The sequence below is a fragment of the Theropithecus gelada genome, chromosome 1 (genome assembly GCF_003255815.1).
Source record: "Theropithecus gelada isolate Dixy chromosome 1, Tgel_1.0, whole genome shotgun sequence".
NCBI classification, from domain to species: Eukaryota; Metazoa; Chordata; class Mammalia; order Primates; family Cercopithecidae; genus Theropithecus; species Theropithecus gelada.
In genome coordinates this window covers 137,450,262-137,477,177 of record NC_037668.1, presented here as the reverse complement: position 1 = coordinate 137,477,177, position 26,916 = coordinate 137,450,262, and the positions used below count along the sequence as shown (strand labels likewise).

Here is a 26,916-nt window from a genome sequence, read left to right as displayed (position 1 = left end):
TCGCAGGAGGGCCCAGCGACGCCGCCGCGCCAGCTCCCAGGGCCCGGCCCGCCCCGGCGCTCAAGCTCTCGGGGCGGACTCCCGGCCCTCCGCGCCCTCTCGCGCGGCGATGGCCCCGCTCGGATACTTCTTACTCCTCTGCAGCCTGAAGCAGGCTCTGGGCAGCTACCCGATCTGGTGGTGAGTGAGCCTCCTCGCGTTCGCCCCTGCCCCTGTGCGCCGGGCCCGCAGCAGACGGCCCCCTCGGGCAGGGACCCCGCGGTGGCCGGAGCCCGCGCCCTTCTGCTCCAGCCCAGCGTGCGGGCCGCGGGCGGTTGGTTTTCCTGGACGGCCACTTTGGACCTGTTCAGGCCGCTGGGACGCGTGGGTGGAGGAGCTTCCGGAGACATTGATTCCCGAGCGGGGGAGTGGGGGAGGTTGCGGAGGTCCTAGCTGCCCCTGGCGTCGGACAGGGCGAACAGTGGGCTGGGGAGAGGCTGAAAGAAGGTCGGCACGCACGGTCACCGAGGGGACAGGCAGCTCGAGGCCAGGGGACAGGCGAGGGAAGAGGGCAAGCGAGAGGGAATTCGCCGGAGACTTTCCTCAAAAACCGTATCTTACACACAAACACACACACACACGTTTTAAAACAAAGTCGGTGAGACAAGACTGAACAGCTCGGAGCAGCGTGGTTACGTAAAGAAAGCTGGGACCCGGCGGGGAGTGGCGCAGAGCCGGCGGCGGGGCGCACTGGGGGCTGGCCCCGGGCCCCGCGCGCCTCCCCGCCGCAGTCCGGGCGCGGGGGTTTCCAGGGGTCCTCTCTGCGAGCCCTTCGCCTGGGTCCGCCTAGCGAGGAGGGGCTGCTGTAGAGAGAGGTAAGGGTGAGTTAAGCACCGGGTGTGAGGGGCTCCAGAACCCTCAATCAGAAAGCGCTTAGCTGCGCCCTCCATGCCAGAAAAGGCGCGTTCCGTGAGACCCTCCCCAGCCTGGCGATGGAAGTGCAGATAAACCAAAGGAAGGGTCCCCAAAGGTCTCTCTCAGGCCTCCCACCTCCACCGCACATATCCTGTGGGAGGGGAAACAGGGACCACACTTTCGCCAGGGCTTGTGATCCCTCAGAGCCCTCACCAAGCAAGGGTCACCCCAGTTCCGAATTAAGGGCGCTCTGAGATGCCCAAGATTGAGGAACACAAGTGGCAGGAATGTGGGCGCTCAGGGCCAGGCGCAGCGCTGGTAGGACCCGCAGTTGGAGAGAAGCCTTCCCACAAGCATGCACACTCCCCTCCCCATCATTCTCCGACGGCAGCCTGGAATTATAATAATTACGCCGAGGGGAAGGGGGGAGACCCAGCGAGCCGAGGTACATCTAATCCGATAATAATTTTTCTCTTCGAGATGGTTCAGGAGCGGGGGCTCCCGCGGTAGAGGCGCCGGGCCAGGAGCAGCGGGGCGGGGAAAGGGCAGCCCTAGGCAGCTGACGGGCCTGGAAGAGGCCGCGAGGCCGCGGGGACGCGCTTCGGGGACCCCCGCGCACCCCCACTTCCGCGTGCCCCATTTCCTGTGCGGCACCTGCGGCGCCCAGTGGCCCACCTGAGGGCCAGGCTCAGGGCGCGCCTTGGGGCGCTGGGATACTGACGCGCGTCCAGACAGCCGCAGGGAGTCAGGGACAGCGCGTTCGTCGGAGAGAGCCCTGAGGGCGGCCAGCTTACGCACCAGGCAGGCTTCTAATTAGAACCCGCCGCGTTCCTGAGCGCAAAAGGAAGCGCCTTGGCCCCCGCGCCCTTCCCATAAATGTCGCCAGCCTCCTGGCAACCCTGCGCCCTAGGATCTTTGTCCTGTCGGCCCTGAGGGTTCCTAGCCTCGGTCCCCATCCACCTCATACGCATGTATACCTCCCTTTCACCTGGGCCCCGTGTGTTCTACTCTGAATGGACCCTGAGACACCCTCCAGGACACTTAGGTATTCTGCAGGGGAGCCAGGAGGAGCAGAGAAGTGAAGTCCCTGTACCCTCCCCACCCTCCCATCAAGAGTGCAGGACAGTCCTTTGGCCACACAGGGAAGGGGGACATAGAACCCCCACCTGACACTGATGTGGGTGGGTGGTGAGGACCCCTCCCCCATCCCCACCCCCACTTTGTTCTCAGTAGGGTTCTCACACTTGGGGATTCTCTGCTTCCTGAGAAGCAGCCTCCGCTTGGGGGAGGCTGGCTTCCTGGGGACAAGTCTGCCCCCTTCTTGATCCCCTCTCTGCCCCCAGGCAGGCTGCTCGTGCTGGAGCAAGGACATGCCTTCCCCCAGGCGTGAGCAGCACACAGGCAGCATAGGGAGGAAGACTCACAGAAGGACACAGCGCTGCAGGACCCCTGCTGCTGGACCCCTGCCACTTGTGTCCTGCAGTTTAATAGCCAGGGAAGATTCTCTCTCTTTCTCCGAGTCTTCTACCCAGTAGAGCGTCTCCTCCTTTCTCCTGTCTCCCAGCATCCTCCCCAGATTAAGCATCACCAGGGGAGGAAGGGACCTTGGCCCCTGCCAGGTGGGCTCCTGGTGAGCCCCAGTGGAGCAGAGCAGGCTGGGGTGGGTGGCCTCTCTGTAACTCCTCACCTGCGCCCCCAGCCCCTCCCTAACATGAAGCCGCTGGCCCCTTGCTTCTTCCCCCTCCACCATCACCAGCACATGAAAGTGAAAGTGAAGGGGAATCTCCTCACCTGGAGAAACAAACCAGGAAACAGCCCAAATCAGGGTAATTAGGCTTTTGAAGTTGTCAGAGGGAGAGGCAAAGGTGTCCCTGTGTGGCCAGCAGCACTGTGAGAGAGTGAAGGGCCACCTGCCTCCCCAGGGCTGGGTGGCCCAGAGGTGTCTTACACCCATGCAGCAGATGCCAGCAGTCCCAAGGCTGAGCGGGTCTGAAATGCAGAGATGGGCCTGGTCTAACACTGAATGGCTCAGAGCTGCACAGATGTCCAGGGGCATCCATTCTGAGCTCATCCAGTGACAGACAGGAGCCAGGCAGGAGACCAAACCAAGGCCTATGCACCTGACCACCTGCGTCCCATGAGGCCACAGACGGCAGGAACCTAGTGACCCCCACCTCCCTGCACACCCCTTCTAAGCTGAGTTCTCAGGAACAAGAATTCATGGAAGAGCCCACATGGACAGAGGACAGGGCAGTTGCACTGCAAGGAGACCGAGGCCCCATCTGAGAACAATCCCCGGGCACGCCCGCACTCCAGGGCACTCTGAGCACCTCTCCCTTCTTCTTCCCATGTCTGGGTTAATGGCATCTTGTCATCTCCCCAGGGACCCCACCAGGACCCTAGACGTAGGCCTGTGCCTCCCGCCACCACCTCCCCAGGGTCCAAGCCCATTTTGGGGCTCGCAATTGGATTTTGTTCATCTTTCAAGTCCCTCTGCTGCCTTTACCAGACTGGGCTGTGGCACTCCCGCCACGGCTACCTCCTGCTTCCGTTCTCAGTCCTGGCCCTCCCCTGGGACTCACACCCTCCCAGCCACCTGGAATTGCTACCAGGCCTGGCGATAGCCACCCCTGCTGCCTGTCAGAGCACAGCAAGCTCCGCCCCTCACCCAGTCCTGCTCTCCCTCTCAGGCCGTTCCTTCTGCCCGGCCATCACCAGCTCCTGCTGGACTGTGGGCTCCTGAGCACAGAGGCCTGGCTGCCTATAGATGGCCACCCCGGTTGTCCCAGGGAAGTGCAGTGTGGGTGGTGTTCAGCCTTTTCCCTGCCCCTGACCTGCTCCACAGCCTCACTCATGCCCCCTCCAGGGTCCCCCTCACATCCCTCTGGACCTCGAGCTTGTCACTATGACAGAAACACATCGTGACCTCCATTTTTATAGGGCACCTCACACAGCCCTCGACAAAACATGTAGACACTTTCAGGCTCCCCACTATCCTACACACTCATGGGTACAAACAACCTCCTGGGCACAAGAGCTCAGCCCCTCATCCCAGCCCTTCATGGGCTGGAGGGCTGGCACCCCTGGAGGCCCTACTCAGCCAGTGTCTGCACCACACCACCGCCAGGCACCTCGCCCCGTGTCCTCAGTCCTGATGGGCCTCACTGTGGTGGGGAGACAGCTTGACTGGAAGACGGGTCAGGTGAAGAGGCAGCTTAGGGGGCAGGAGCCAGGAAGGGGTGCAGGAGGGAAGGAGCTCAGCTGGAATGATGGGTCAGGCAGACATGTGCGGCGTGTGGGCAGGTGACTGCAGCACGGGTGTTTCGGGGACTGAGAGGGGCCAGTTGGGCAGGGCAGGGACATGGCCCAGGGTACCCAAAAGCTCAGATGGGAAGGGCCTCATGATAGGAGGGATGGGTGCCACTCCTGGAGTTGCCCTGCCTCCACATTAGCCTGCGACTGGCACACTCCCTCCACAGGCCCGGCCTCACCCTAGCCCCTTCTTCCTTCCCCCTTTGCCTGCATCTGTCTGTGTCTCTCTGTCTGTTTCTCTGTTCCCTGTCTCTGTTCCTCCATGTCTCCATACCTTTGTCTCTCAGTCTCTCCCTGTCTGTCTGGCTCTTCCCTGTATCTGTCTCTGCCCATCTCTGTCTCTATCTCTCTGTGTCTGTCTCTGCCTCTTTCACTCTTTGTCCGTCTGTCTCTCTCTGCCTGTTTCTATCACTCTATCTCTTTTAATCTCTGTCTCTCTGTCTTTTGCAGTTTCTGTCTCTCATCTCTGCCTCTGGCACTGAGGACAGCAGTCACTAGTAAATAAAACTCATGAAACGAGTTGAGTGGAGTCATCAGGCCAGCCCTCCCAGAGCTGTGGGATCTCAGGGCCCTGGGGTGGCATTGCCCCTCAGAGCTGCCCACACACAAACCCCTCCTGAGGGTGACGGTCAGGAGTGGCCACAGATCCATAGCCACCACAGGGACCGCCCTTTCAGAGCACAAAAGCTCCTCCTGCCTGGCGCTGGCACCTCAGGCACTGGCCAACTTGGGCCCTTGAGGCCAGCTGCCCCTCTGACTCAAGAGGCTTGTTCCAATGATGTTTGCTTCGCATAAGCCTCCTGGAATCCTTTGTAGCAGGGAGAACAGGATGAGTAGATACAGTCACAGCAGCCTAGTCTTAGAAGTGGTGACCACTCAGTGGCCACTTCTTCCACTGAGTCCCTTGTGCACATCGCCATGCTGTGAGGAGGGAAGCTCCAGTGTCCAGCAGCCCTCCCAAGATGCAGGCAACAGGGCTCGTGCCATCTCCATCAAGGGACCCCGTTGGGGCTTCTCAACGTGGGGCCTACCGTGCAGAGCCCAAATGTGAACGCTTGACCATCTGTCCATGAAGAAACCAGAACAGAAATTGGGAATTTAAAAAGGATTTGGTGACATTGTAGCGGTTTGACAGTGCTGCAACCATTCCTGTGGATTTTGTAATAATGGAAATTTAAAAACAAACCAACAGCATCCCTCTGTTGGGACTCTAGTCTGAGAAAGCCAGCCTGAAGCCACACCTGCAGTGATGGGGGTGGGGAGGTCTCTCAATGTGGACCACTGCCTGTAGCCCTTATCCATTGGATTTTTGACCAAAACGCGAGTCTTCTAACTTGCCCCCTTTACGAGTAGTTGAAGGACTGCGTTGCTGTTTCTGTTCAGAAGACCCACTTCATGTCTCTGAAGGCAGTTGGTTGGGGAAGAAGGATTAGACTCTGTGTGGCTCAAGGGGCGGGGCTGGGGCAGAGGTTGCAGGTGCCAAGGAGGCTGGTTCTGGCTCCTGAAGAGAAAAGGCTCCCTAGGGATGAGAGCCAGTGCCCCGAATGGTACCTGGGAAGTGCTGAGCTGCAGCTACCGAGGCTGAAGGAAAAGAATGTCATTCACAAAGGAGACCTGTACAGCCCCATAGACAGGGTCTCACTCTGTCACCAAGGCTGGAGTGCAGAGATGTGATCTCGGCTCACTGCAGCCTCGACCCTCATGGGCTCAAACGATCCTCCCATCTCAGCCTCCTGAGTAGCTGGGGCCACAGGCACGCATCACCACGCCCAGCTAATTTTTGTATTTTTGTAGAGACTGGTTTCACCATGTGGCCCAGGCTGGTCTCAACCTCCTGGGCTCCAGCAATCCTCCCATCCTGGCCCCTTGTGTGTAGCTGGGATTACAGGCTCATGCCACTACGCCTGGCTAATGTTTTTTATTTTTTGTTGAGATGGAGTCTTGCTTCATGGCCCAGGCTGTGCACTTTAATGTTGGACAATCCCCCACCCCACCCCACCCCTCACTGGTTACAACCCTGAGGCTGGTGAGGGGCACATGGCCTCCTCCTTGGCCTCCCTACTGGCCTCCCCAGGTGACACCCTGGAGGTGTCTCTCACATTGCTGCTTCCACATTCCTTCCCCGGCAAAACGTGCCGCTGCCGCCCAGGGAAACTGGCAAGTGCGTGGCCGCGGGCACAGGAGCCGCTGTGCCTGCTGGGACTCGTTCAAAGTATGTGTCAGTAATCCCAGCTGGGCCGGCGGGCAGGAGGAGGTGCGGGTTGGGAAAGCTCCAGGCAGGGCTGGGCAGCCTGGACTGGGAAGGGGTGCCGACACCCAGGAGGGACCTGGGGGCTCTAAATCCTGGGGACCCTAGCCAGCTCACAAGGTGCTTGAGCTGCCAAGAGTGGTCTTCCAGGCAGCTGCAGTTCCACCACTGGGTGTGAGGAGAAGCCAGAGCCTCAGGGGTCTCCCGGGCAGGTGGGCACCCTTGGGAAGTCTCAGCCTGAGTGAGCTGGGATGTCATCCACCAACAGGCAAACACTCTGAGCTTCAGGTCTGAGGAAGGAAACCTTATCCTTGCCCATGGAGTGGCCCTGATCTTAAGAAGACAAAGATTTGGAACAGGATGTTTGCTCCAGAGGCCCCACAGAGGGGAAGCCCACTGGCCCAAGCAGGACCCTCTATGGCAGAGACACGCACCTGCCCTGGTCCTCCATACCTGCCTGTGTTGCAGCTGTACTGGAGCCAGAGGGGTCCCAGGAGGTGGCCAGCTGGGCTCAGGGCACAAATTGCATCCTGGAGGGGCAGCCCTGGCAGGCCCGCGAGTGGGGTGCACTGGGTCCCTCTCAGGCCAGGAGGAGGCTGAGATGACATCCAGCAGGGCAGCAGGGCCTGAGAGCAGTGCCCCCATTCCACGCACTGTTCCCCTCTTCTCTCAGAGCTTCAGGTAGGAGAGGGGTCCATAACCCCTTTAGGCAGATGGGGAAACTGAGGCCCCAGAGGGGAAAGAGAGAAAGAGCAAACAAACAAATGAGTAACAGGGCCCTAGTTGAAGCCCATGCCTGCCTTCCAGGCCTCCTGTCCACACACCTGGGTGGAGCATTACTGTGAGGTCCCCACGCCCCCAGCAAACATGCAAGCACAGAGCTGTGCCCCTGGTACATGGGTGCTCTGAGTTTGCTAAATTTTACTGCTGAAAGACACCAGGCCTGGACTTGAGAAACCTAAGAGCCTGCCAGCCTCAGAAGGACTTGCACGGGAATAGTGGAGGCTGGATGTGATGGCCACTCAGGATCCCCACAGCTGTGTGGCTGCGAGAAGGCCTCCACGCTTTGCCCTGAGCCTCCATCCATAGGGATTAGGTAGCACCTCCAGTGCCACCACATAAGATGGGAAATTGCACATGGGACAAAACCAAGCCGGAGAGGCCAGCATGGTCTGGACTGGGCTAGCCTACCGCCTGCCTTGTGGTCCTGGGCCAGCCTCCTTCCTCCCCTGCATGTCACAGCCAGCGTCTCTGCCGTACCTCTGGCGAGCTGCCTGGCCTTTCGACAGAAGGGAGGGAGTGAGGAAGAAAAACCATTAGTGCTTGTGGGCTGCAGGCATGGCTCTGTGACTTTGGCCACCGGTGGGAGCCATGGGTCTAGAGACTGGGGCCATTTTACAAAACTACATTTGTGTGTGTTCTGAGTGAATATGACAGCCTCCCCTTCAAAACAAACTATTATTGGGGAAAAAAAAAAAAAAAAAAAAGAACCTAACAGCATTTGTGAAAATCTGGAAGGAAAGACAAGTCTGTGATCTTATCAACTTTTTCAACTTTTTGTTTTTCTAAGAATAGAAACAGTTTGTGTTCCGTTTTTGAAAACTCACTAAGCATCATCTCCGTTTCTGGGGACTTCTGGATGATTACACGATGGTTCCAGTAGGCCTTGTGGTGCTGGAGTGCTGCGATCTGCTAGCCCAGCTCTGCCGTTCACTCCAGAGCTGGGATTCCAGGGAAAGGGGACAGAGCAAGAGAGGCTGGAGATATTGGAAGAGCAGGGGCACATTCCCTTGGGACACTGATTTTGCATGGCCAGAGGGATATCTGGTGTCCCATCCAGTTGGGCAGTTAGAATTCCAGCCACTCAGCTGTGTGGCGGCTGGACGTGAGAAACATGGACTCTTCCTGGGACACTGTGGTGTTGGCAGTGAGAGGGGAAAGGGAATGAATTCCCCATCCGGTGAATCACAGGCTCGGGGTGCAGGGCATGGGGTCAGGGAGGGCAGGCTGGCCTCAGCCTCTCCCGGGGGGATTGGGCCCAGCCTTCCTGCCCCTGCTGTTCCCACCGCCCCGAGGCAGGGCCCAGACCTCACTGAGATCCAGATCGATGGCATCCATCCAGGAAGTGAGTAGGGAGTGACGGTTGACAAGATCACCGCCCCCTCCCTCCCTCTCGCGCCGCCCAAGTGCTTACCTGTGGTTCTTTGTGTGAGTGACCCTCAGCAAGGACCCTTCGTCCCTGACCAGACACTTGTTTGCATGCCTACAAAGCGTGGGAGAGGTCGAAGGAGAGATTGGAGAATTCATCAGAAGCCCAAGTGGGAGCTCCTGGCCCTGACTGCTGGCTGGGGCCACGCTTGTCTTAGGGCACCAGGCAGGACAGTGGCCACTCGTGGCTGCTCCGCCCAAGGCCATGAGCAGGCAGGAGCCACGGACTGACAGCCAGTGCTCAGGGTCTGTCCATGCCTGTCACCTTCCGGGCACCTGATGTCCCTTTCCATCCCCCCACATGCTTTAAGAGTCTGCTACTACCTTGCTCTTTTGGGGACCCTTTTTTGGGGTGGAGGTAGGTCCCTGGCCCCCCCAGGGTGATTATCAGCAAGACTGACTCCCCAGAGACTTGGCCCAAGGGAGCCCCCAAGGACCCTCAGAGTCCTCGTGAAGACAGACATGGCCATGGCGCAAGTTTAGAGTCAAGAGCCATAGAAGTTTCCCTGTTAGCCTTAGAATGTCCAAGCCAGAGGCAGCCTGGGTGAACCTAGCACATGTTCCCATGGCACTCATGCTTCTGGGGCCACCCTTTAGAGGAACCTGCTCTAAACCATGACCACCCAGTTCAGCTGGGGAAACTGAGGTTCCAACAGTCCCAAAGCTGCAGGTGCAACAGTTAGGGCCACCACCCATGGCCCTCGGGTGGCCTCCTGGGGTGGAAAGGGGGCTGCATTGGGGACAGGAAGCCCTGTGATGTCTTGGGTCATCAGCTGCAAGGAGGCTGTCCAGGCTCTGTGTGACTTGCGCCATTTATCTCTGACTCGTTTGTAAATGTTATTTTGCAGGAACTGGGGTTTCATACATGTACTCGTCCATTCTGCATTGCTATAAAGGAATGCCTGAGACTAGAAAGAAAAAAGGTTTAATTGGCTTAGGGTTCTGCAGGCTGTACAAGCATGGCACCAACATCTACTTCTGCTGAGGCCTCAGGGAGCTTCCACTCATGGTGGAAGGTAAAGGGGGGGTACATGTGCACACACGGGAGAGGGAGCAGGGGAGGGTGCCAGGCTCCTTCTAACAACCAGCTCCTGCATGAACTCATTACCGCAGGGAGGGCACCATGCCATTCACGAGTGATCTGCCTCTGAGACCTAAATGGGTGGGACCCATTAGGCCCCACCTCCAACACTGGGGTTTGCATTTCAACATAAGATTTGGAGGGGACACACATCCAAACTACATCAACACATTTGAAGGGCATTGTAGGATCTTAGAAAGCAGCGGCCCCTGAAGGCCAGCATGCAGGAAGCCCTGTTCTGCTGTATTAGCCAGTAGCTGTGGCAAAGCTCCATTCCCTGAGCCTTGGCTTGCTGCTCTGGGAGGTCCCAGTGCCACCTATGCAGGTCATGTGGGTTTTGGGGAGCCACATGACTGGAACCTGTGGTCAGGTCACCAGTGAGCTCTGCCTAGCAGGCGGAGGCCAGGTAAGGGGCTGGGTGGCGGTAGTAACAGGAGCAATGCTGGGTAGTGGAAGGGAGAAACAACCAGCTTCAGCAAGGCTCCCTTTCAGAGACAAGAGTGCTGGAAAGGTGGAGAGGCCACAGGAGGAGGGAAGAGGAGGGACTAGCTCTCTAAAGACCACAGTGGCCGGGCACGGTGGTTCACACCTGTAATTTCAGCATTTTGGAAGGCCAAGGTGGTAGGATGGTTTGAGTCCAGGAGTTCAAGACCAGCCTGGGCAACATAGAAAGACCCCATCTCTACAAAAAATACAGAAGTTAGCCAGGTATCGTGGCACAGACCTGTGGTTCCAACTACTTGGAAGGCTGAGGCTAAGATGGGAGGATCCCTTGAACCCTGGAGGTCAAGGCTGCAGTGAGCCCTTAGCCTGGATGACAGAGCAAGACTTCATCTCTAAAACAGTAAATTAATAAAATTTTACAAATAATAAAGGCCATGTCGATAGTCTGGCGGAGACAGCGGTGGCTCAGGTCCCTAGAGCTTGCCTAGCAAGATGCCGGAGGTGGCAGCCTGGCCCTCAGATCCTTCTTCTTCTCTGGATCTGAGAAGCTTAGGTGTTGGAACTCAGAGGTGGTCAGGAAATGCCAGCATGAGCAGGAAAGGGAGAGGGAGTATCTGCTGCCTCCCAGTGCTGCAAGACCCTGTCTCTACAAAAAATATGCAGACTGACCTCCCCAGTTTGGGCATGAGCGTCCTTTTCATGTTCCAAGGTCGGATCTGGGAGTCCAGGTTGCATCGTATTTGATGCATCCTGAGAACCTGTGCTGAGAACAGGACCCTGGGGACACACTATCTCGAAGACTGGGTTCTTATTCACTCTCCGTTTGCAGAGCCCCTCCCCAACTCACTGCAGCCAATACTCCCTGGCGAGACCCTGAGACAGGCCTGTCTGTCCCTTGTCCCAGGCAAGTCTGGCCCACAGGGTGTGGGAGGAGGAAGTTACAGGTCATGGTTTCTCAAGCACTGATGGATTCCAGGCATCTGCATTCTCCTTGGATTAGAAATTTGGATCCTAGGAGCTTTTGGGGGCTGGGGAAGGGATAATGCCTGTGCAATTTAGATTTTTAATTTTTTTTAGAGACAGGGTCTCACTCTATCACCCAGTCTGGTGTAATCAGAGCTCACTGTAGCCTTGTCCTCCTGGGCTCAAGTGATCCTTCCACCTCAGCCTCCCAGGCAGCTGGGACTACAGGTGTGTGCCACCGCACCCAGCTAACTTTTGTATTTTTGTAGAGATGGGGTCTTGCTATGTTGCCCAGATTGGTCTTGAACTCCTGGCCTCAAGCAATCCACCTGCCTCAGCCTTCCAAAGTGCTGAGATTACAGGCATGAGCCGCCGTGCCCAGCCTTATTTTTGATTTTCTGTTTAATGACCCAACTGATCCTTCAAGGCCCAACCAAAATCTGGCGACCCAGTGAGCCTCCTGGGCCCTCCTCTGTACTATTTCCTGGCCCCACAGGAGCTCCCCCTCTGCCTGCCAGCTTTCCACCCTCCTCAGGCAGGGTCTGTGGCCCAGGCCTTCTGGTGGCCTGGTGCTGTCAGAAGGAGAAATCTCTCAGGAAGCAACTCAAGGAACTAGAGGGGCCCTCTGGTCCACAGGAGGCAGGAGAAGCCCATCCTGACCCCAGATCCACAAGGGCCCGTCAAGGGAGGGGACCCATCAGAGCTGTTAGAGGCCAGGGATGCTGGAGCCACCTCTGGGATGGCAGCTGGCCACCTGCACCCTGGCCATACTCAGGAATATGGTGGGCCAGGGTCCACCCAGGAGGAGGGTGAGAGGGGCACAGAGCTGGCTGACTCAGCACCCTGAGAACGGAGGCTTCAGACTTGGGAGTCCCCCTCTCTGCTTTCCCTAGAGACCAGGGAAAAGGCAACCCCTCCCAGCCCCGAGCCTGGGAGCCCAGGTAACCCTGGCTCCGTGCTGGTCATAGTGTTCTGGGGTAGGCAGAGTGACAGCCCCCAAAATGAATCCAGCGTCTAGCCTCGGAGAAGGGATGCACCTTGGAAATGGCCACATCCCCCAGGGCAGTCCCTGTTTTGTAAGCAGCAAGCTCTAAGTGGATTCCTTTGTTTCTCCTCATTCTAAGTCTCCAAGTAAACAAGGACATTCAACTACTCAAGTTTTTCCTTCTTTCGGACACCTCTTGCTCACTTCTCTGGCTGTAAGCCAGGCTGGCCCTGGAGCCTAGGTACCCAGCCCTTCTCAGACACACTCCCAGGCCTCAGCCATGACACTCAAATGTTTGTCCCCTACAACATTCCATTAGGAAAATTTTCAAACATCTGGAAAAGATGCAGCCTTTGGACATCAAAGCCTTGTGTGTCCACAGCTCACGCTGAAGTCAGCCTGCTTTATCTCACACCCACCACCCTCTCCATTCTCTATCTATCTGTCTTATCTTTTTATGCTTACGTCAGTCTGCTCTGTCCCAAACACTGTAGCAGGCACATCCTGAACCAGTGCTGGATGTTTTGCAAGTAACATCCCACATGGAGTCTCGCCATAGAATGGGTGAAGGGGAAGCATCTGGGTTCATGGAATGGAGGCACCTCACCTGGGGCAGCCACCTTACCTCACCCTGGCTTAAAAATGGAAGCCCCTTGCCTGTAATCCCAGCACTTTGGGATGCCAAGGCGGGTGGATCACCTGAGGTCAGGAGTTTGAGACCAGCCTGGCCAACATGGCAAAACCCCGTCTCTACTAAAAATACAAAACTTAACCAGGTGTGGTGGTGCACACCTGTAACCTCAGCTACTCGGGAGGCTGAGGCAGGAGAATCGCTTGAGCCAGGAGGGGGAGGTTGCAGTGAACCGAGATCACACCACTGCACCAGGCTGGGCAACAGAGTGAGACTCCATCTCAAAACAAACAAACAAAAAAAGGAAGCCCCTGCAGTCCTGGGCTAAGCAGACAGTTGGTCTCCCAGCCTTACCCTACATGGGCACCTCAAGGCCCCTTTGCTGGGGTTCCTGGGTGCTCTGAGGTGCATGGTTTGAAAACCACGAGTCCAGCCCCTATGGTCACCTCCCTGGCCTGGTTCAACCCACCTTCTCCTGTCTAGAGGCCTCTCTCCCACAGTCCAGATCAGAGACAGCTGACCCTGGCCACCACCACTTGGGCTTGGGCAGTGGCAGTGCACACCATACCCCAGGGACCCCGGATGGTCATCCAGTGGCCGGGACTCAAAGGAAGAGAGAGGATGGGGGAGGGAAACATGGAAAAAGACTGTCCAGCTACCTACAGCAGGGACACCAACCCAGCCTGCATCAGGGCTGGCCTTCCTGGGAGTACTGGGATCTACAAAACGGTGGAGGGGGTGTGCAGGGACACCCGGGGCAGGGTACCTGCGTATAGTGAATGGATAAAGGAGTGAACAAGGGAGCCGACTGTGCAAGGACAGACCACAGGGGTGCAGGCTTGGGTGGTGGCCTGGGGATGCCCATGGGGTCTGGCGTGAGGTTATGCACTCAAATGGGGGCCAGACAGGAGGGAAGGTGACCAGGGAGAGGGAGGCCAGATCTCCAGAGGGTAGACATACTGGGGACCCTGAACGCTGGGTCTCTACTAAAGAGATCCAGACTGGTTGGATCCAGTGGACACATCGACAGGTGGTCGTAAGCATGAGGAACTCTCTCTCCACCCACCTCCACCAGTGCCCAAAAGGACCTGGTGATTTCTTTAAATTGAGGTGTATTTTGTACAGCAAAATGGAAGACCCTAAGCACATGGCTCAATTCGTTCTGATGTGAAGCACTCATGTAACCAACATCCCAGTTAAACACAGAGCACTTCGGCCAGGCTGGCCCAGCAGAGCTTCCCTGATGACAGGCACATTCCCTATCTAACTGTCCCATTCAGGGTAGCCACGGGCCACACATGAAGCATGGTTGGTGCCACTGAAGGGCTGAGTTTTACATTTCTTGTATTTTAATTAATTTTAAACTTAATTACATTAATTTAAAAGGCACAGATGTCGAATGTCTTTTGCCAAAGCAGAGCACAGCCTGGGAGCTGTTGGGACCTAGAAAACGAGGAGTGAGGTCGCCACGGTGCTGACTCTCCTGCGGATGAGTGTTGCCTGGTCTTGAGTTCAGATTGGGTGATGCAGAGGGCCCCAGGAACATCTCACGGTTGAGCCCCTCCTCCCCACGTGCTCACGGGAGCCCATGCCTTTGGTTTTCTGAGCAGGGTGGCACCCTAGAGGCGGCTTTCATTTGTTTATTCACTCTCCTATTGACGGATGCTTGGGTGGCGTCCAAGTTCCTGCTCTCAGGCTCAAAGGCCTGGGAAGATTCCTGAACACGTCTCACTGTGGACACGTGTTTACATCTAGGGGTACATAGCCAAAAGCCGGCCTGCGGGCTGGCAGGATGGGTCTGAGTTCCACGGTGATTTCTGTGCTGGGTCACGCCTACATCCCGGAAACCAGGTCTCCTCCTCCAATCCTAAAGCCAAAGGCATCCCTCCTCTGGGCAGTCCCCACCTGACCCAGTCCCCGGCCTGAGTTCTCAGGTTCTAGCCCTCAGTCCCCCAATGGGCTCCAGGTCAACCTGGTGTGAATGAGGCCCAGGCAGTTGTACTGAGCAGGAATGCGGGGCTGCATCATGTCCTATTACAGATCTGGACAACTTGGATTCTGAGCTGAGTATTGGGGGTAGGGCAGGTCAGGTTCCTGGCCTTGTAAAATCAGACTTCCAGATAAAACATACAGAAAAACACATAGATGATATCAAAACATCTAGAAAAAATTAAATAGCCAGCATTGAGTATTTATTCCACACACAGCATTGTGTCAAGCACTTCATGTATAACATATAGGTTTAAGAGCTGGGCAAGGTGGCTCATGCCTGTAATCCCAGCACTTTGGGAGGCTCTAGCGGGAGGTCACTTGAGGCCAGGAGTTTGGGACCAGCCTGGGCAACATAGCAGGTCCTTGTCTCTACAAAATGTAAAAATAAAAATTAGCTGGCTGTGGTGGTGTGTGCCTGTAGTCCCAGCTAATCTGGAGGCTGCAGTGAACCATGATCATACCACTGCACTCTGGCCTGGGCAACAGGAACAGAGATCCTGTCTCAAAAAAAAAAAAAAAAAAAAAAAATTAGAAGGCATGGTTTATGAACATTATTTTAGAGGCCATAGAGAATCTTTAATTGGAATTTTAAGTAAAAATTATCTTACTTGCAAAATAAGAAATCGGATTTCCTTCATGGTGGAAGCTGAGTCTCGCCGACCCCCAACACAAATGCACTTGAGGCCCCAGAGCAAAGGGTCTGTAGCCTGCTCATCTGTGTCACTGTCCCAGCCCCACACTCACCGCCAGGTCTTGCCCTCTGCAGGTCGCTGGCTGTCGGGCCACAGTATTCCTCCCTGGGCTCACAGCCCATCCTGTGCGCCAGCATCCCAGGCCTGGTCCCCAAGCAGCTCCGCTTCTGCAGGAACTACGTGGAGATCATGCCCAGCGTGGCCGAGGGCATCAAGATTGGCATCCAGGAGTGCCAGCACCAGTTCCGTGGCCGCCGGTGGAACTGCACCACCGTCCATGACAGCCTGGCCATCTTCGGGCCTGTGCTGGACAAAGGTACAGGAGTGGTCTGGGGGAGGGCAGATGAGTCCGGAGTGGGACAGAGTCTCCCGCCTGGCGCAGCCTGACATTCTTATCTGTGCACACGGTGGGAACAGCGCCTCACGTGGACGCTAGGGTCCTTCCCACTTACTGCCAGGAGGACGATCTGGGGCTGAAGCACGACTGAGCCTGTGGGGTTATTCGGGTATCCCTCCTCCTTCTGCTCCCTGGACAGGAAAGCGGGCATTCTAGGGTGACTCCAACAATGGCCAGCGGCGGGGTTGCTCCCAGGAGCCAGGGCACAGGCCAGACTTGCAGAGGAAATACACAAACTGAAAGACCTACAAGAAGGGAGAGGTTTGGAGGCACGCTGGAGGAGAAAGAGAAACAGAGAGAAAGACAGAGAGAGACAGAGAGAGAAAGAAATAGAGACAGAGACACAGAGAGAGACAGAGACACAGACACACACAGAGAGGAACAGTGAGACGGAGTAAGATAGAGNAAAAAAAAAAATTAGCTGACCATGGTGGCACATGCCTGTAGTCCCAGGTACTCCAGAAGCTGAGGCAGGAGAATCTCTTGAATCTGGGAGGCGGAGGTTGCAGTGAGCCGAGATTGCGCCTGGGAGGTTGCAGTGAGCTGCAATTCTCCCAAGCGCCGGCATGTGTGGATCGTGGACAGTGCTGGGGTCAAGTCCTTCTAGACTTGTTAACTTGTAAAGTTAACAAGCCTTTGATACCACACACCCTTGCCTTAGCTTTCCAACACCCCAGTAATAACATCAGGACTCCCTGAGTATCGTCCACCATATGTTTTCCTGGAGTAACTCATAAAAGGCCCTCTTTTTGTTCCATTTCATGTTTTTGAGTTTTTCCTGCGAACCTGTCATTAGTTTTTCCCCATTGCCCAGAGTTGCCCAACTCCATAATACAAGAGCACGTAGATGGTGTGCCCCATTCTTGCAGGTGTCCACCTCCTGCTCCAGTCTGAGGGAGTTGGCTAGGCTGCTGCTCTCTCTCCACGTTGCTGTGGGCTTGCATCCTCTCCCTGGATCCCTGGGGGAGCTTCTTGCGGGGAGCACGTGAGAGGTCTGAGGCCCTGCGGTTTGGGAGTTATTTTCATTCTCCCCTAACACTTGTTGGATACTTTGGCTGGGTATAGAATTAAAGGTCATGTTCTAAGGGTTTTGAAAGCACTGTTTCAGAGTCTTCCATTCTCTGGGGCAACCGAGGTGTCATTTGCCTCTGGGCATTCTGGAGTCCACCTTGAACCTTTAGTGGGTCTCATCTAGGTCCTTGGCTTTGTGCTTCGGCCCTGGGTCCCCGCTCTGGAACACAGAAAAATTTCACCCTGTAATTTCATACGTTCTTTCTTTTAGGGTTTCCGTTAGTTGATATCTTAAAATAGTCTTCTGTCTTCAGTCTCCTGTCTTGCTTGCCTCCTTCCAGATTCCTTTTATATTTGGGTCTCTTATGTTGGTGGCCTTTCAAAGGCAGACAGGCCAGTCTCTTTAGGGGGTGGGGATGGAGCTCCAGTTGCTTGTGTGTGGATCTGCTGGGGCATATAGGACTCTCAGGAATTATTCTGGAATTTCATGGCTCAAGTGTGTTGTCATGGCTTAGCGCAGGCCTAAACCCTGCTGCAGCTGCTCCCCTAGACCAAGCTTGTCCAACCCTTAGGCCGCATGTGGTCCAGGATGGCTTTGAACCTGACCCAACACAAATTTCTAATAAAACATTGATATTTTGGGGAGGGGGGGTTTGTTTTGGTTTGGTTCATCAGCTGTTGTGTTAGTATATTTTGTGTGTGGTCCAAGACAATTATTCTTCCATTGTGGCCCAGGGTGGCCAAGATTGGACATTCCTGCCCTAGACAGTCCCAGCTTCATCCGTTGGGTCCCAGGTGGTCCAGCTTTCTCTGCCTGGTCAGTCATCACGTCCAAGGTCTTCCTCCCTTTTCTCTCTGCCCTTCAAGGTGTATGTGTCATTTTGGTGTCTTCATTGGCAGTGGTTGCAGGAGTGGACTGAGAGGGCATGTATTCAGGCTCTTCTGTGTTCTGTGGGTGGTGGTCTTCCTCTGGGCTTAGAAAACATGGCTATCCCCAAAAAGGGAACACTACAGTGAAGGTCCTTATAAATTTCAGAATTCATTTAAGTTTCAGAATAGGTGACATGTTCAAAACCAAGAGCAAAGTGTCCAGAGGACACTGATCCAGCTTGAAGTTCTGCGGCTTGTCTGGGATGATGGCAGTGTCAAATCAGACGTGGGCGGCCAGTTCACACCCACTGAAACACGCAGGCATGTGTGGGCCCTCGCCAATGTTGAGAAATGGAGAAGAGGCATTTCCTTGAAGTAGTGCGCGGGGGTGACTGGATGAGAAAGTCACCAGCAGTCAGTCATGGCCATGATTTAGCCAAAAGCTGCCTCCATATGGAACCCCTGGTGGAGGAGGTCTGATGAGGGGTGGGTGTGGTCACAGGCTCCTTGCATGTCCTCTTGAAGGCAGAAGCCTTCTTCACTCAGGGTAAGCCCCCCCTGCGGGTGCAGTGAAGAAGCAGTCAGTGTTTCAGAAAGTGACCAGTTTTTTCTAAAGTCCCTGTTGGGAATAAAATCACCTGATTCGTGAAAGTGCCCGCTGGGCAGTGAGGCCAAAGCCTAACAGCTTCAGTGTCCTTACAGAGGCGTCTGGGCATTGGAGGCCCTTCCTGCTGGAGTCTCTGCAGGGCTCTGATGGTGGGTGCCAGCCAGTCGACTTAATTGCTGTCCCTGATATTTGTGTTCTGCTGAGGGAACCCCTACCATTGCAGTGTGGGGCACACATGGTGTGCGTGCCCCATCGAGGCGTTTCCTCATAGGAGTGTGTCCCTGAAGGTGTCCTGCTGTGTCTGGCCTGGCCCTGTGTGCTCTGGTCCTTGTGAGTGTGGGGAAGCAGAGTGAGTTCTGTGTTGGGGTGTAGAGGAGCCTTGCACGCACCTGGAAGCCAGTCCTCAGGCAGCCAGCGTCCCCTCCTGCGTAGGCTGGGATGAGGCAGCCTTTCTGGCCATGCAGTCGTGGGGATGGCTTCCCAAGGTGAGGGCAACAGCTTCTCAATTTCTGACTCAGCCGTTTTCCCTCAGCCCCCATCCTGAGGTGGATTTGGGGGGCTTGGGAGGCAGGGCTCTTTCCCTGTTTCCCTGAAGGTTTCCAGGAGGTGGGGTGAGGCAGTGGTGTGTCCCTGGGTGGGTGGGCTCTGAGCAACTGCTGCTGGGCAGCACAGAACCAGACATGGAGCACCTCGTCTCTCCAGGTGTCCCTGGCCAGTGTCCTTCCACCTGTCCACAAATATGGGGAACATCTTCGCCAACCTCTTCAAGGGCCTTTTTGGCAAAAAAGAAATGCGCATCCTCATGGTGGGCCTGGATGCTGCGGGGAAGACCACGATCCTGTACAAGCTTAAGCTGGGTGAGATCGTGACCACCATTCCCACCATAGGTGAGGTGGGGGCCAGCAGGGAGTGGGTTGGGCTGGACTGGGCCAAGGTACAAGGCCTCACCCTGCATCCTGCACCCAGGCTTCAACGTGGAAACCGTGGAGTACAAGAACATCAGCTTCACTGTGTGGGATGTGGGTGGCCAGGACAAGATCCGGCCCCTGTGGCGCCACTACTTCCAGAACACACAAGGTGAGTGGCTGGGGCCTGGTCCCATGGGCCCTCCTGCTTCTAGAGACGGGGGCCAGCCCATAGATGCAGCATCGATGCCCATAGATGCTGCAAGGGGCCTGTGTTCCCATGACCATTTGACACTGGCTGCCTTGTAGGCCTGATCTTCGTGGTGGACAGCAATGACAGAGAGCGCGTGAACGAGGCCCGTGAGGAGCTCATGAGAATGCTGGCCGAGGACGAGCTCCGGGATGCTGTCCTCCTGGTGTTCGCCAACAAGCAGGTAGGCATCCGGGCCAGCCTGGGTAATATGAGGCGCCAGCATGGGTTCCTCCAGGGCGCCTGGTGGTAGGGGTTACTGGAGGCTGGTGGGGCCCCTTTCTCTGTCCTGGGGACAGCTCTTCCCACCAACCCTTCCTTCCCCCAGGACCTCCCCAACGCCATGAATGCAGCTGAGATCACAGACAAGCTGGGGCTGCACTCCCTACGCCACAGGAACTGGTACATTCAGGCCACCTGCGCCACCAGCGGTGACGGGCTCTATGAAGGACTGGACTGGCTGTCCAATCAGCTCCGGAACCAGAAGTGAATGCGACCCCCCTCCCTCTCACTCCTCTTGCCCTCTGCTTTACTCTCATGTGGCAAACGTGCGGCTCGTGGTGTGAGTGCCAGAAGCTGCCTCCGTGGTTTGGTCACCGTGTGCATCGCACCGTGCTGTAAATGTGGCAGACGCAGCCTGCGGCCAGGCTTTTTATTTAATGTAAATAGTTTTTGTTTCCAATGAGGCAGTTTCTGGTACTCCTATGCAATATTACTCAGCTTTTTTTATTGTAAAAAGAAAAATCAACTCACTGTTCAGTGCTGAGAGGGGATGTAGGCCCATGGGCACCTGGCCTCCAGGAGTCGCTGTGTTGGGAGAGCCGGGCATGCCCTTGGCTTTAGAGCTGTGTTGAAATCCATTTTGGTGGTTGGTTTTTAACCCAAACTCAGTGCATTTTTTAAAATAGTTAAGAATCCAAGTCAAGAACACTTGAACACACAGAAGGGAGACCCCGCCTAGCATAGATTTGCAGTTATGGCCTGGATGCCGGTCACCAGCCCAGCTGTTCCCCTCAGGAACATGTGGTGGCGCAGCAGACCGCGATCAATTCTGCATGGTCATAGTAGAGATCCCCGCAACTCGCTTGTACTTGGGTCACCCTGCATTCCATAGCCATGTGCTTGTCCCTGTGCTCCCACGGTTCCCAGGGGCCAGGCTGGGAGCCCACAGCCACCCCACTCTCCCGCAGGCCGCCCCACCCACCTTCAGGCAGCCTATGGGACACAGGGCCCCATCTGTCCCTCGGTCACCGTGTGGCCAGAGTGGGTCCGTCGTCCCCAACCCTCGTGCTCGCTCAGACACTTTGGCAGGATGTCTGGGGCCTCACCAGCAGGAGCGCGTGCAAGCCGGGCAGGCGGTCCACCTAGACCCACAGCCCCTTGGGAGCACCCCACCTCTGTGTGTGATGTAGCTTTCTCTCCCTCAGCCTGCAAGGGTCCGATTTGCCATCGAAAAAGACAACTTCTACTTTTTTCTTTTGTATTTTGATAAACACTGAAGAAGCTGGAGCTGTTAAATTTATCTTGGGGAAACCTCAGAACTGGTCTATTTGGTGTCGTGGAACCTCTTACTGCTTTCAATACACGATTAGTAATCAACTGTTTTGTATACTTGTTTTCAGTTTTCATTTCGACAAACAAGCACTGTAATTATAGCTATTAGAATAAAATCTCTTAACTATTTCGCCGGCTCTCCAGTGCTTCCACGTAGGCATACTGCCCCCAGGAGATGGTGGATCAGCCAGCTTTAGGAAGTGCAGGTGACTGCCTAGGGCCACCACCTGAGTCCACACCCTCTCCATGTCCCCTTCTGAGTGTGCGGGCACTTCTCTGTGTCTGTGTGAGAGGCTCTTCCAGCATGGTTGCCCACACTGACCTTGGTCTCTGTTCACAGTCCTGTTGGGCCCAGCCAGTGAGAACTGGGCCACACAGGGCAGGGGTCAGCAGGCACCATGGAAGACCTCAGCCTCCGTCCCTCCCTCGGCCTGCTGCTGAACCCGCTTTGTATAACTGGCTATGGGGCAGGGCTACTGCTAGCATACATAGTGCTTTGTGCCAACCGGGGAATGGTTCCTGAGTGGGCACAGCCCCCAACTCTCCTCAAGATGCCATGCAGCAGGGAGCTGCCAGTCTGGGGGTACCTGTTTGTGGGATGTGGCCATCAGCAGGTCTAAGGTCTGCCTTCTGTTGGGCAGAGTCCCAACAACCTTCATCCCCCTTGACAGCACCCAAAACAGCAGTCTCCACTCCAGTAGCCACGTGAGGGTGAGGGCAGAGGTCAAAGCCACAGGAGCCACACCTTGGCCAGGGCCCTGAGGAAGGTCTGCTTAACTTCCTTTGAAGTCAGAAATAGGCCAGGCGAGGGAGCTCATGCCTCTGATCCCAAAACTGCAATGCTGCAGTGAACTATGATGCAGCCCAGGTGCCATCTTTATGCCATGCAGTCTGGTGGCCACACACATCCTGAACAGCCCTGATCTTTCTTAGGGCCAGGCAGAGGGGACACCCACCCCACTGGCCCGGGAGAAGCAGACCTGGGGGTTGGGGCAGCAGGCAGTTGGTGGAGTCCCCCAACCCCCACACCCAATTGAGGCTGTGCCTCCACAGACTGCAGTCCCTGACCTCACCTGTTGCAGGGATAGGGCTCTCTGCCCCAGGTTCCCACATGGCCAGCTGAGCACCCGCTTCCATGGCCTCGGCCCTCTCTGGGTTTTGGTGGGGCTCTGGGCACACACGGGAGGACTACATTCCCCCAGGACATTGAGAATCAGATGGACGCCGTGGCTCACGCCTGTAATCCCAGCACTTCGGGAGGCCAAGGCGGGTGGATCATCTGAGGTCAGGAGTTCGAGACCCAGCCTGGCCAACACAGTGAAACCTCGTCTCTACTAAAAAATACCAAAAATTAGCTGGGAGTAGTGGCAGGCGCCTGTAATTCCAGCTACTCAGGAGGTTGACAGGAGAATCGCTTGAACCTGGGAGGCGGAGGTTGCAGTGAGCTGAGATAGTGCCATTACACTCCAGCCTGGGAAACAAAAGCGAAACTAAAAAAAAAAAAAATCACCAGGCCTCAGACTCCTGGAAGACAGACCCCAGCTCCAACCTCCCAGTGGGATCTCATTTAACTCCTGACACTGACCTTCCAATTAGGATGATACACCTTCCTTTTAAAATATATTTATTGAAATACAAAGAGTCAATATAAGGAAAAATAGAGGTCACCATACTTGGCCACAGTTAGACCGCTCATAGGCCCATGGCTGCTGTCTCTACTGGCAGAGGGAGTCCCGCTTCTACTGGTACCTCTGGGCAGGTTCACCTTCACAGGGCAAGCCAGGGACCATCCCCGCTATGTGAAACCTGGAGGTTTTCCAGAGCTAGCTGTCTAGCCATTAGCCCCACAGGCTGGTGCCCAGAGCCACTTCCACAGGAGCAGCCCCGGGCTTCACCCACACACGAGGGGCTTCCGAGGCAGGAGGCAAGCAAGGCAAAGGGAGAGTTCAGGGTCCCACAATAGCAGTGAGCAGGGTCCAGCCATCAGGCCTCAGAGCCTCTGTCATGCCACCTGCGAGACGGACTTCTCCTGTCCCCACTGTGTCCCCGCTTCCTCCTCTTACAACAGGGGGAGTTGGAATAGGAGTCGTGGTGGTGCCTGGGCCTGGGGAGACCAAGGGCAGTCACTCAGAAGGAGTCAACCAGGCTCCCACCCACAAGAGGCAGACATGGACCAGGGCATACCTCTCGGGAGATGTGGGAGAGGAGGCAGCCTCAGCTGGCTGCCTGTGCTCTTTGTCTTTCTTCTTCTTCTCTTTCTTGTGTTTCTTCTTTTTCTTTTTCTTCTTCTCCTTCTTGCTTTTCCTGTGGCTCTCAGAGCTACAAGGATACAAGGCGCACCTCAGACCCTAGTCTTGCAGGCCAAGAGAGTGAACACAGACCCCAACCAGGAGATGAAGCCACCACCCACAAGTGCGTCTTTAAATCTGTTAAATCAGACTACCAATTCCACTCCTCAGTAATGCAGTCAGGTGGCCAGTGGCTGCCCTGGGTTAGAAACTGATGCGATATCCCTATCTCCACAGCACGGCCCTGTTACACCCCAGCTGTGCCCTTGACAGGTTGACACCTTCCTACTTGCACCCACCAGGCCACTCTTGGGGTCAGGCCCAGGCTCACCACCCAAGAGAAGCCCTGGAGGTGCCACCCATGGAAGGAAAAGGCCCCGCTGCAGGTCCTGAGCGCCCTCCCACGGCGCAGCCCGCGACCACTGCCAGTACTTAGGACCTCTCTTCAAGGGTGACCCGAGAAACTCCCCTAGAGAAAAACCTAGGAGTAAGTGGGACAGGAAGTAAAGTAGGGCAGGCCACCGGCCGGGCCGGTGCGCCAAGAGAAGCTGCCACCTGCTGGAGCGGGAGCCCCTGAGGTCCTCCCGAGACCCCCTCCGGCGCGCAGCTCGCCCAGTAGGTGCAGCCTCACCTGCTTTCCGTCTGATCCTCCGCCCGCGGCTTCCTCCTGGCCGAGGTTGCCGAGGTCCCGGGCCCGCCGCTCTCTACGCGGTGATGCTGCGGGAGAATCGCGCTCTGGGGAAGAGTCTGAGGGCCGGCCCCACATCACGCCCCGCAGCGCCCCGGGGAGCTACGTTCAGTGCCCCCGCCCTGCGCCACCCCTGTTGGCCCCTGTTGCGGTCAGGCGGGGCGGGGGATTACCGTGAACACAGACAGCCCCAGTTTGGCGGCTTCCTTGTCCTCTCGGGACATCGCCACGCGGCCCACGGAGCCACTGCAGGAACACGGCGATGAAGACAGTCCGTCAAGGGCCCGCCTCACCCGAGCAATTCTGCCCTCCCCTGGAAACCTGCTCGCACCTGGCGCTCCCCAGCCCCAGCAGCCGGTCCACGCCCTTCTCCTCGGGGTCGCCTCCTTCCCGCTTGCAGACCTCCGCGAAATCCTGCAGGTGCGGGAGCACAGGCAGCGTTCGGGACGGCCCCACACCCACGGCCCTCCACGTGCCCCCCACCCCAGGGAGTTACCTCCTTGCTCAGGCCCGTGGGCTGCTTCTTCACGTTCTTGTAGCCACTGCGAGAGGACCAGGGCAGGCGTCAGGACGGACAGACCTCCTCCCACCACGGGTCCTCACCACTCCAGCCTTCATCCTGAGGGTCCCACCCGCGCAAGTCCCCGCAGCCCCGCCCCCGCCCAGCCTGACCCCCAGTCCCAGCCCCTGGCCCCACCCTGCCCCGGCAGCGAAGTCCCAAGCACCGACCGCTGATGTCCGCGGACACTCACAGGGCGGCCAGCAGCGCCTCCCGCTCCGCCTCCCGCACTGCTGCCAGTTCCTCCTCGCGGCTCGGGCCCGCGCACGGCGCCCGGCCCTTGGCGTACCAGGTGAGGTCGCGGCCCTTCTGCCAGCGGCCTACGGGCGCCATCAGCGAGTTGCCTGCGGACGTAGGCGCCGTGAGCCCAGCGCCCCCCGGGAGGCCGCCCGCCGCGCCCACCGCGCCCACCGCGCCCACGGACCCAGGTAGTTCTCCCGCTGCTTGTCAGTCTTCACGTCCTCCCAGTTGAACTGGTCCTGCCCGCCGCGCACGCCTCCGCGACTGGAACCGAACATGGCGCCCGGGAGGCAGTTGCCTGGGGCCTGCGGCCTGCGACCCGCAACCCCGGACCCTCTGTACCCACTACCGTCGGACCCAGGCCCGACCCCGCCTTCGCGTCGCGCGCCGTGACGTCACCCGGCGCCCACCCGGCTTCGCCCCGCGCGCCTGCGCAGCGCACCGCCCCGGCTCTGTGCTCCAGCGCGTCACCTTCAAGCAGGCTTTGGGCGCCTGCGCACTGCGCCTATCCTGCCCAGCGCGGGAACGCCTCTGAACTGTACGTTTAAAAATGGTTAAAACCGGGCTGGGCGCTGTGGCTCCCGCAGCACTTTGGGAGGCCCAGGCAGGCGGATCGCTTGAGGTCGGGAATTCCAGACTAGCCTAGCCAACATGGTGAAACCCCGTCTCTACTAAAATACAAAAATTAGCCGGGTGTGGTGGTGCACACTTGTAATCCCAGCTACCCAGGAGGCTGAGGCAGGAGAATCACTTGAACCGGGAGGCGGGGTTGCAGTGAGCCGAGATCGCGCCACTGCACTCCAGCCTGGGCGACAGAGCGAGACTCTGTCTCAAAAAAAAAAAAAAAAAAAAAAAAAAAGTTAAAATGGGCCGGGCGCGCACTTGCTTGCGCGCCTGTAGTCCCAACGCTTTGAGGCTGAGGCGGGAGGATCTCTGGAGCCCAGGAGATCGCGTCACTGCGCTCCAACCTGAGCGAGTGAGCGAGACCCTGTCTCATAAAAAAAGAAAACACACAGGATGCGCCTAGCTAACACCGCCAATTGGTCACTGCCAGCCGCGATTCCATATGGGGAGCTTAACAAGGTAATGCCCTAATGATTTGTGGAATTTCTGAGTATTACCCAGTAAACTTCTGGATGAACCAGCAGCTACCCAGACACCCTCAGAGCACTGGTCCCATCCCTGCCGTGGTAAACTGAATGTGCACCCTAACTCCCACGTGAAATCCTCAACCCAAGGCGTTGGTGCTTCGGAGGTGACTAGGTCATGACGACAGAGCCTTCATAAAAGAGACCCGAGAGCTTTGTGCAGCTTTCCACTGTGCGAAGGCAGCGGGAAGTCTGTAGTCTGGAAGAGACCCCTTCCCAGAACCTCAGCATGATGGGCACCCTGATTTTGGAGGTTGTGGCATCCCCCTGCTTCACCTTTCCACTTTCATTCCCAGTGGTGACCAAGAAACAGAGTCCCTTAGCCGCTCTGTGACCTCGCCAACGGTATAATTTCGTCTGCAGACTTGAACCTGAGCCATAGCCATGAACGTTCCCAGGCACAGATGACAGCATCTAGGTTGTTGCTCAAAACACAGAAAGAAACTGGACCCAGCCTGAGCCAGATTCCTTAAACCCTCATATAAACTCCATTCGACAACCCCCTCCCCATGGACATACCTAGAGAGAACATTCATTTCTCTCACCACCCGTTGCAAGAACTGCTGCAGCCCACTCTGTACAAAAGCCCTGCTAATAAATGCTCTGGGGGCATTACCCTGGCATGCTCAATCTTTCTGTAGAATCCTAACCAGCCCCATCTCAGCATGGCGTGGGGCACTCCCTTGTGGGAACTCTACTGCCACCACTTTTGGGGCAATTCCAGCCACAGGTTGAACTGGATGAAACACAGGTCTAGTGTCCAGAACTGTGGGAAATTTCTGTTTCTTAGTGACCCAGTCCATGGGTCAGGCTGTTAGAGCAGCCTGGCAGACAGCCCATCTGGCTCATTTATCTACTTAGCAAGTACCGGCTGCCATCTCCCTCATGAGGTGCTGTGTGAGCTTGCATCATGGAGCAGGTGCATGGCAAGGGCAGAGCAGCAGGCCAC

At 56.7% G+C, this 26,916-nt stretch overlaps 2 protein-coding genes across 4 annotated transcripts; one reads left to right on the top strand and one right to left on the bottom strand.

Moving 5' to 3' along the window:
• Positions 1–17,423: 17,423 nt before the first annotated feature.
• ARF1 (ADP ribosylation factor 1) lies at positions 17,424–21,174 on the top strand. 2 transcript variants are annotated; one of them, XM_025359711.1, is made up of 4 exons: positions 17,424–19,222; positions 19,302–19,412; positions 19,550–19,647; positions 19,849–21,174. In XM_025359711.1, exons 1-4 carry the CDS (start codon positions 19,075–19,077, stop codon positions 19,978–19,980), a joined length of 489 nt encoding a protein of 162 aa, XP_025215496.1. In that variant the 5' UTR covers positions 17,424–19,074; the 3' UTR covers positions 19,981–21,174. The 2 variants fall into 2 exon arrangements, with proteins under 2 accessions (XP_025215496.1, XP_025215488.1); XM_025359703.1 differs by having other exon boundaries at positions 19,550–19,674; positions 19,819–21,174.
• A 1,474-nt stretch (positions 21,175–22,648) lies between these two features.
• On the bottom strand, positions 22,649–25,326 carry C1H1orf35 (chromosome 1 C1orf35 homolog). Of its 2 annotated transcripts, XR_003115936.1 has the most exons (9): positions 25,004–25,326; positions 24,773–24,923; positions 24,517–24,562; positions 24,352–24,434; positions 24,194–24,266; positions 23,964–24,049; positions 23,622–23,801; positions 23,229–23,363; positions 22,649–23,148 (listed from the first exon to the last, which is right to left on the bottom strand). XR_003115936.1 is itself a non-coding variant. In XM_025359690.1 (8 exons), the coding sequence occupies exons 1-8, from the start codon at positions 25,095–25,097 to the stop codon at positions 23,028–23,030; spliced, it is 789 nt and encodes a 262-aa protein (XP_025215475.1). In that variant the 5' UTR covers positions 25,098–25,326; the 3' UTR covers positions 22,649–23,027. The 2 variants fall into 2 exon arrangements, 1 of the variants encoding a protein (XP_025215475.1); XM_025359690.1 differs by lacking the exon at positions 23,622–23,801.
• Between the last annotated feature and the right edge of the window lie 1,590 nt (positions 25,327–26,916).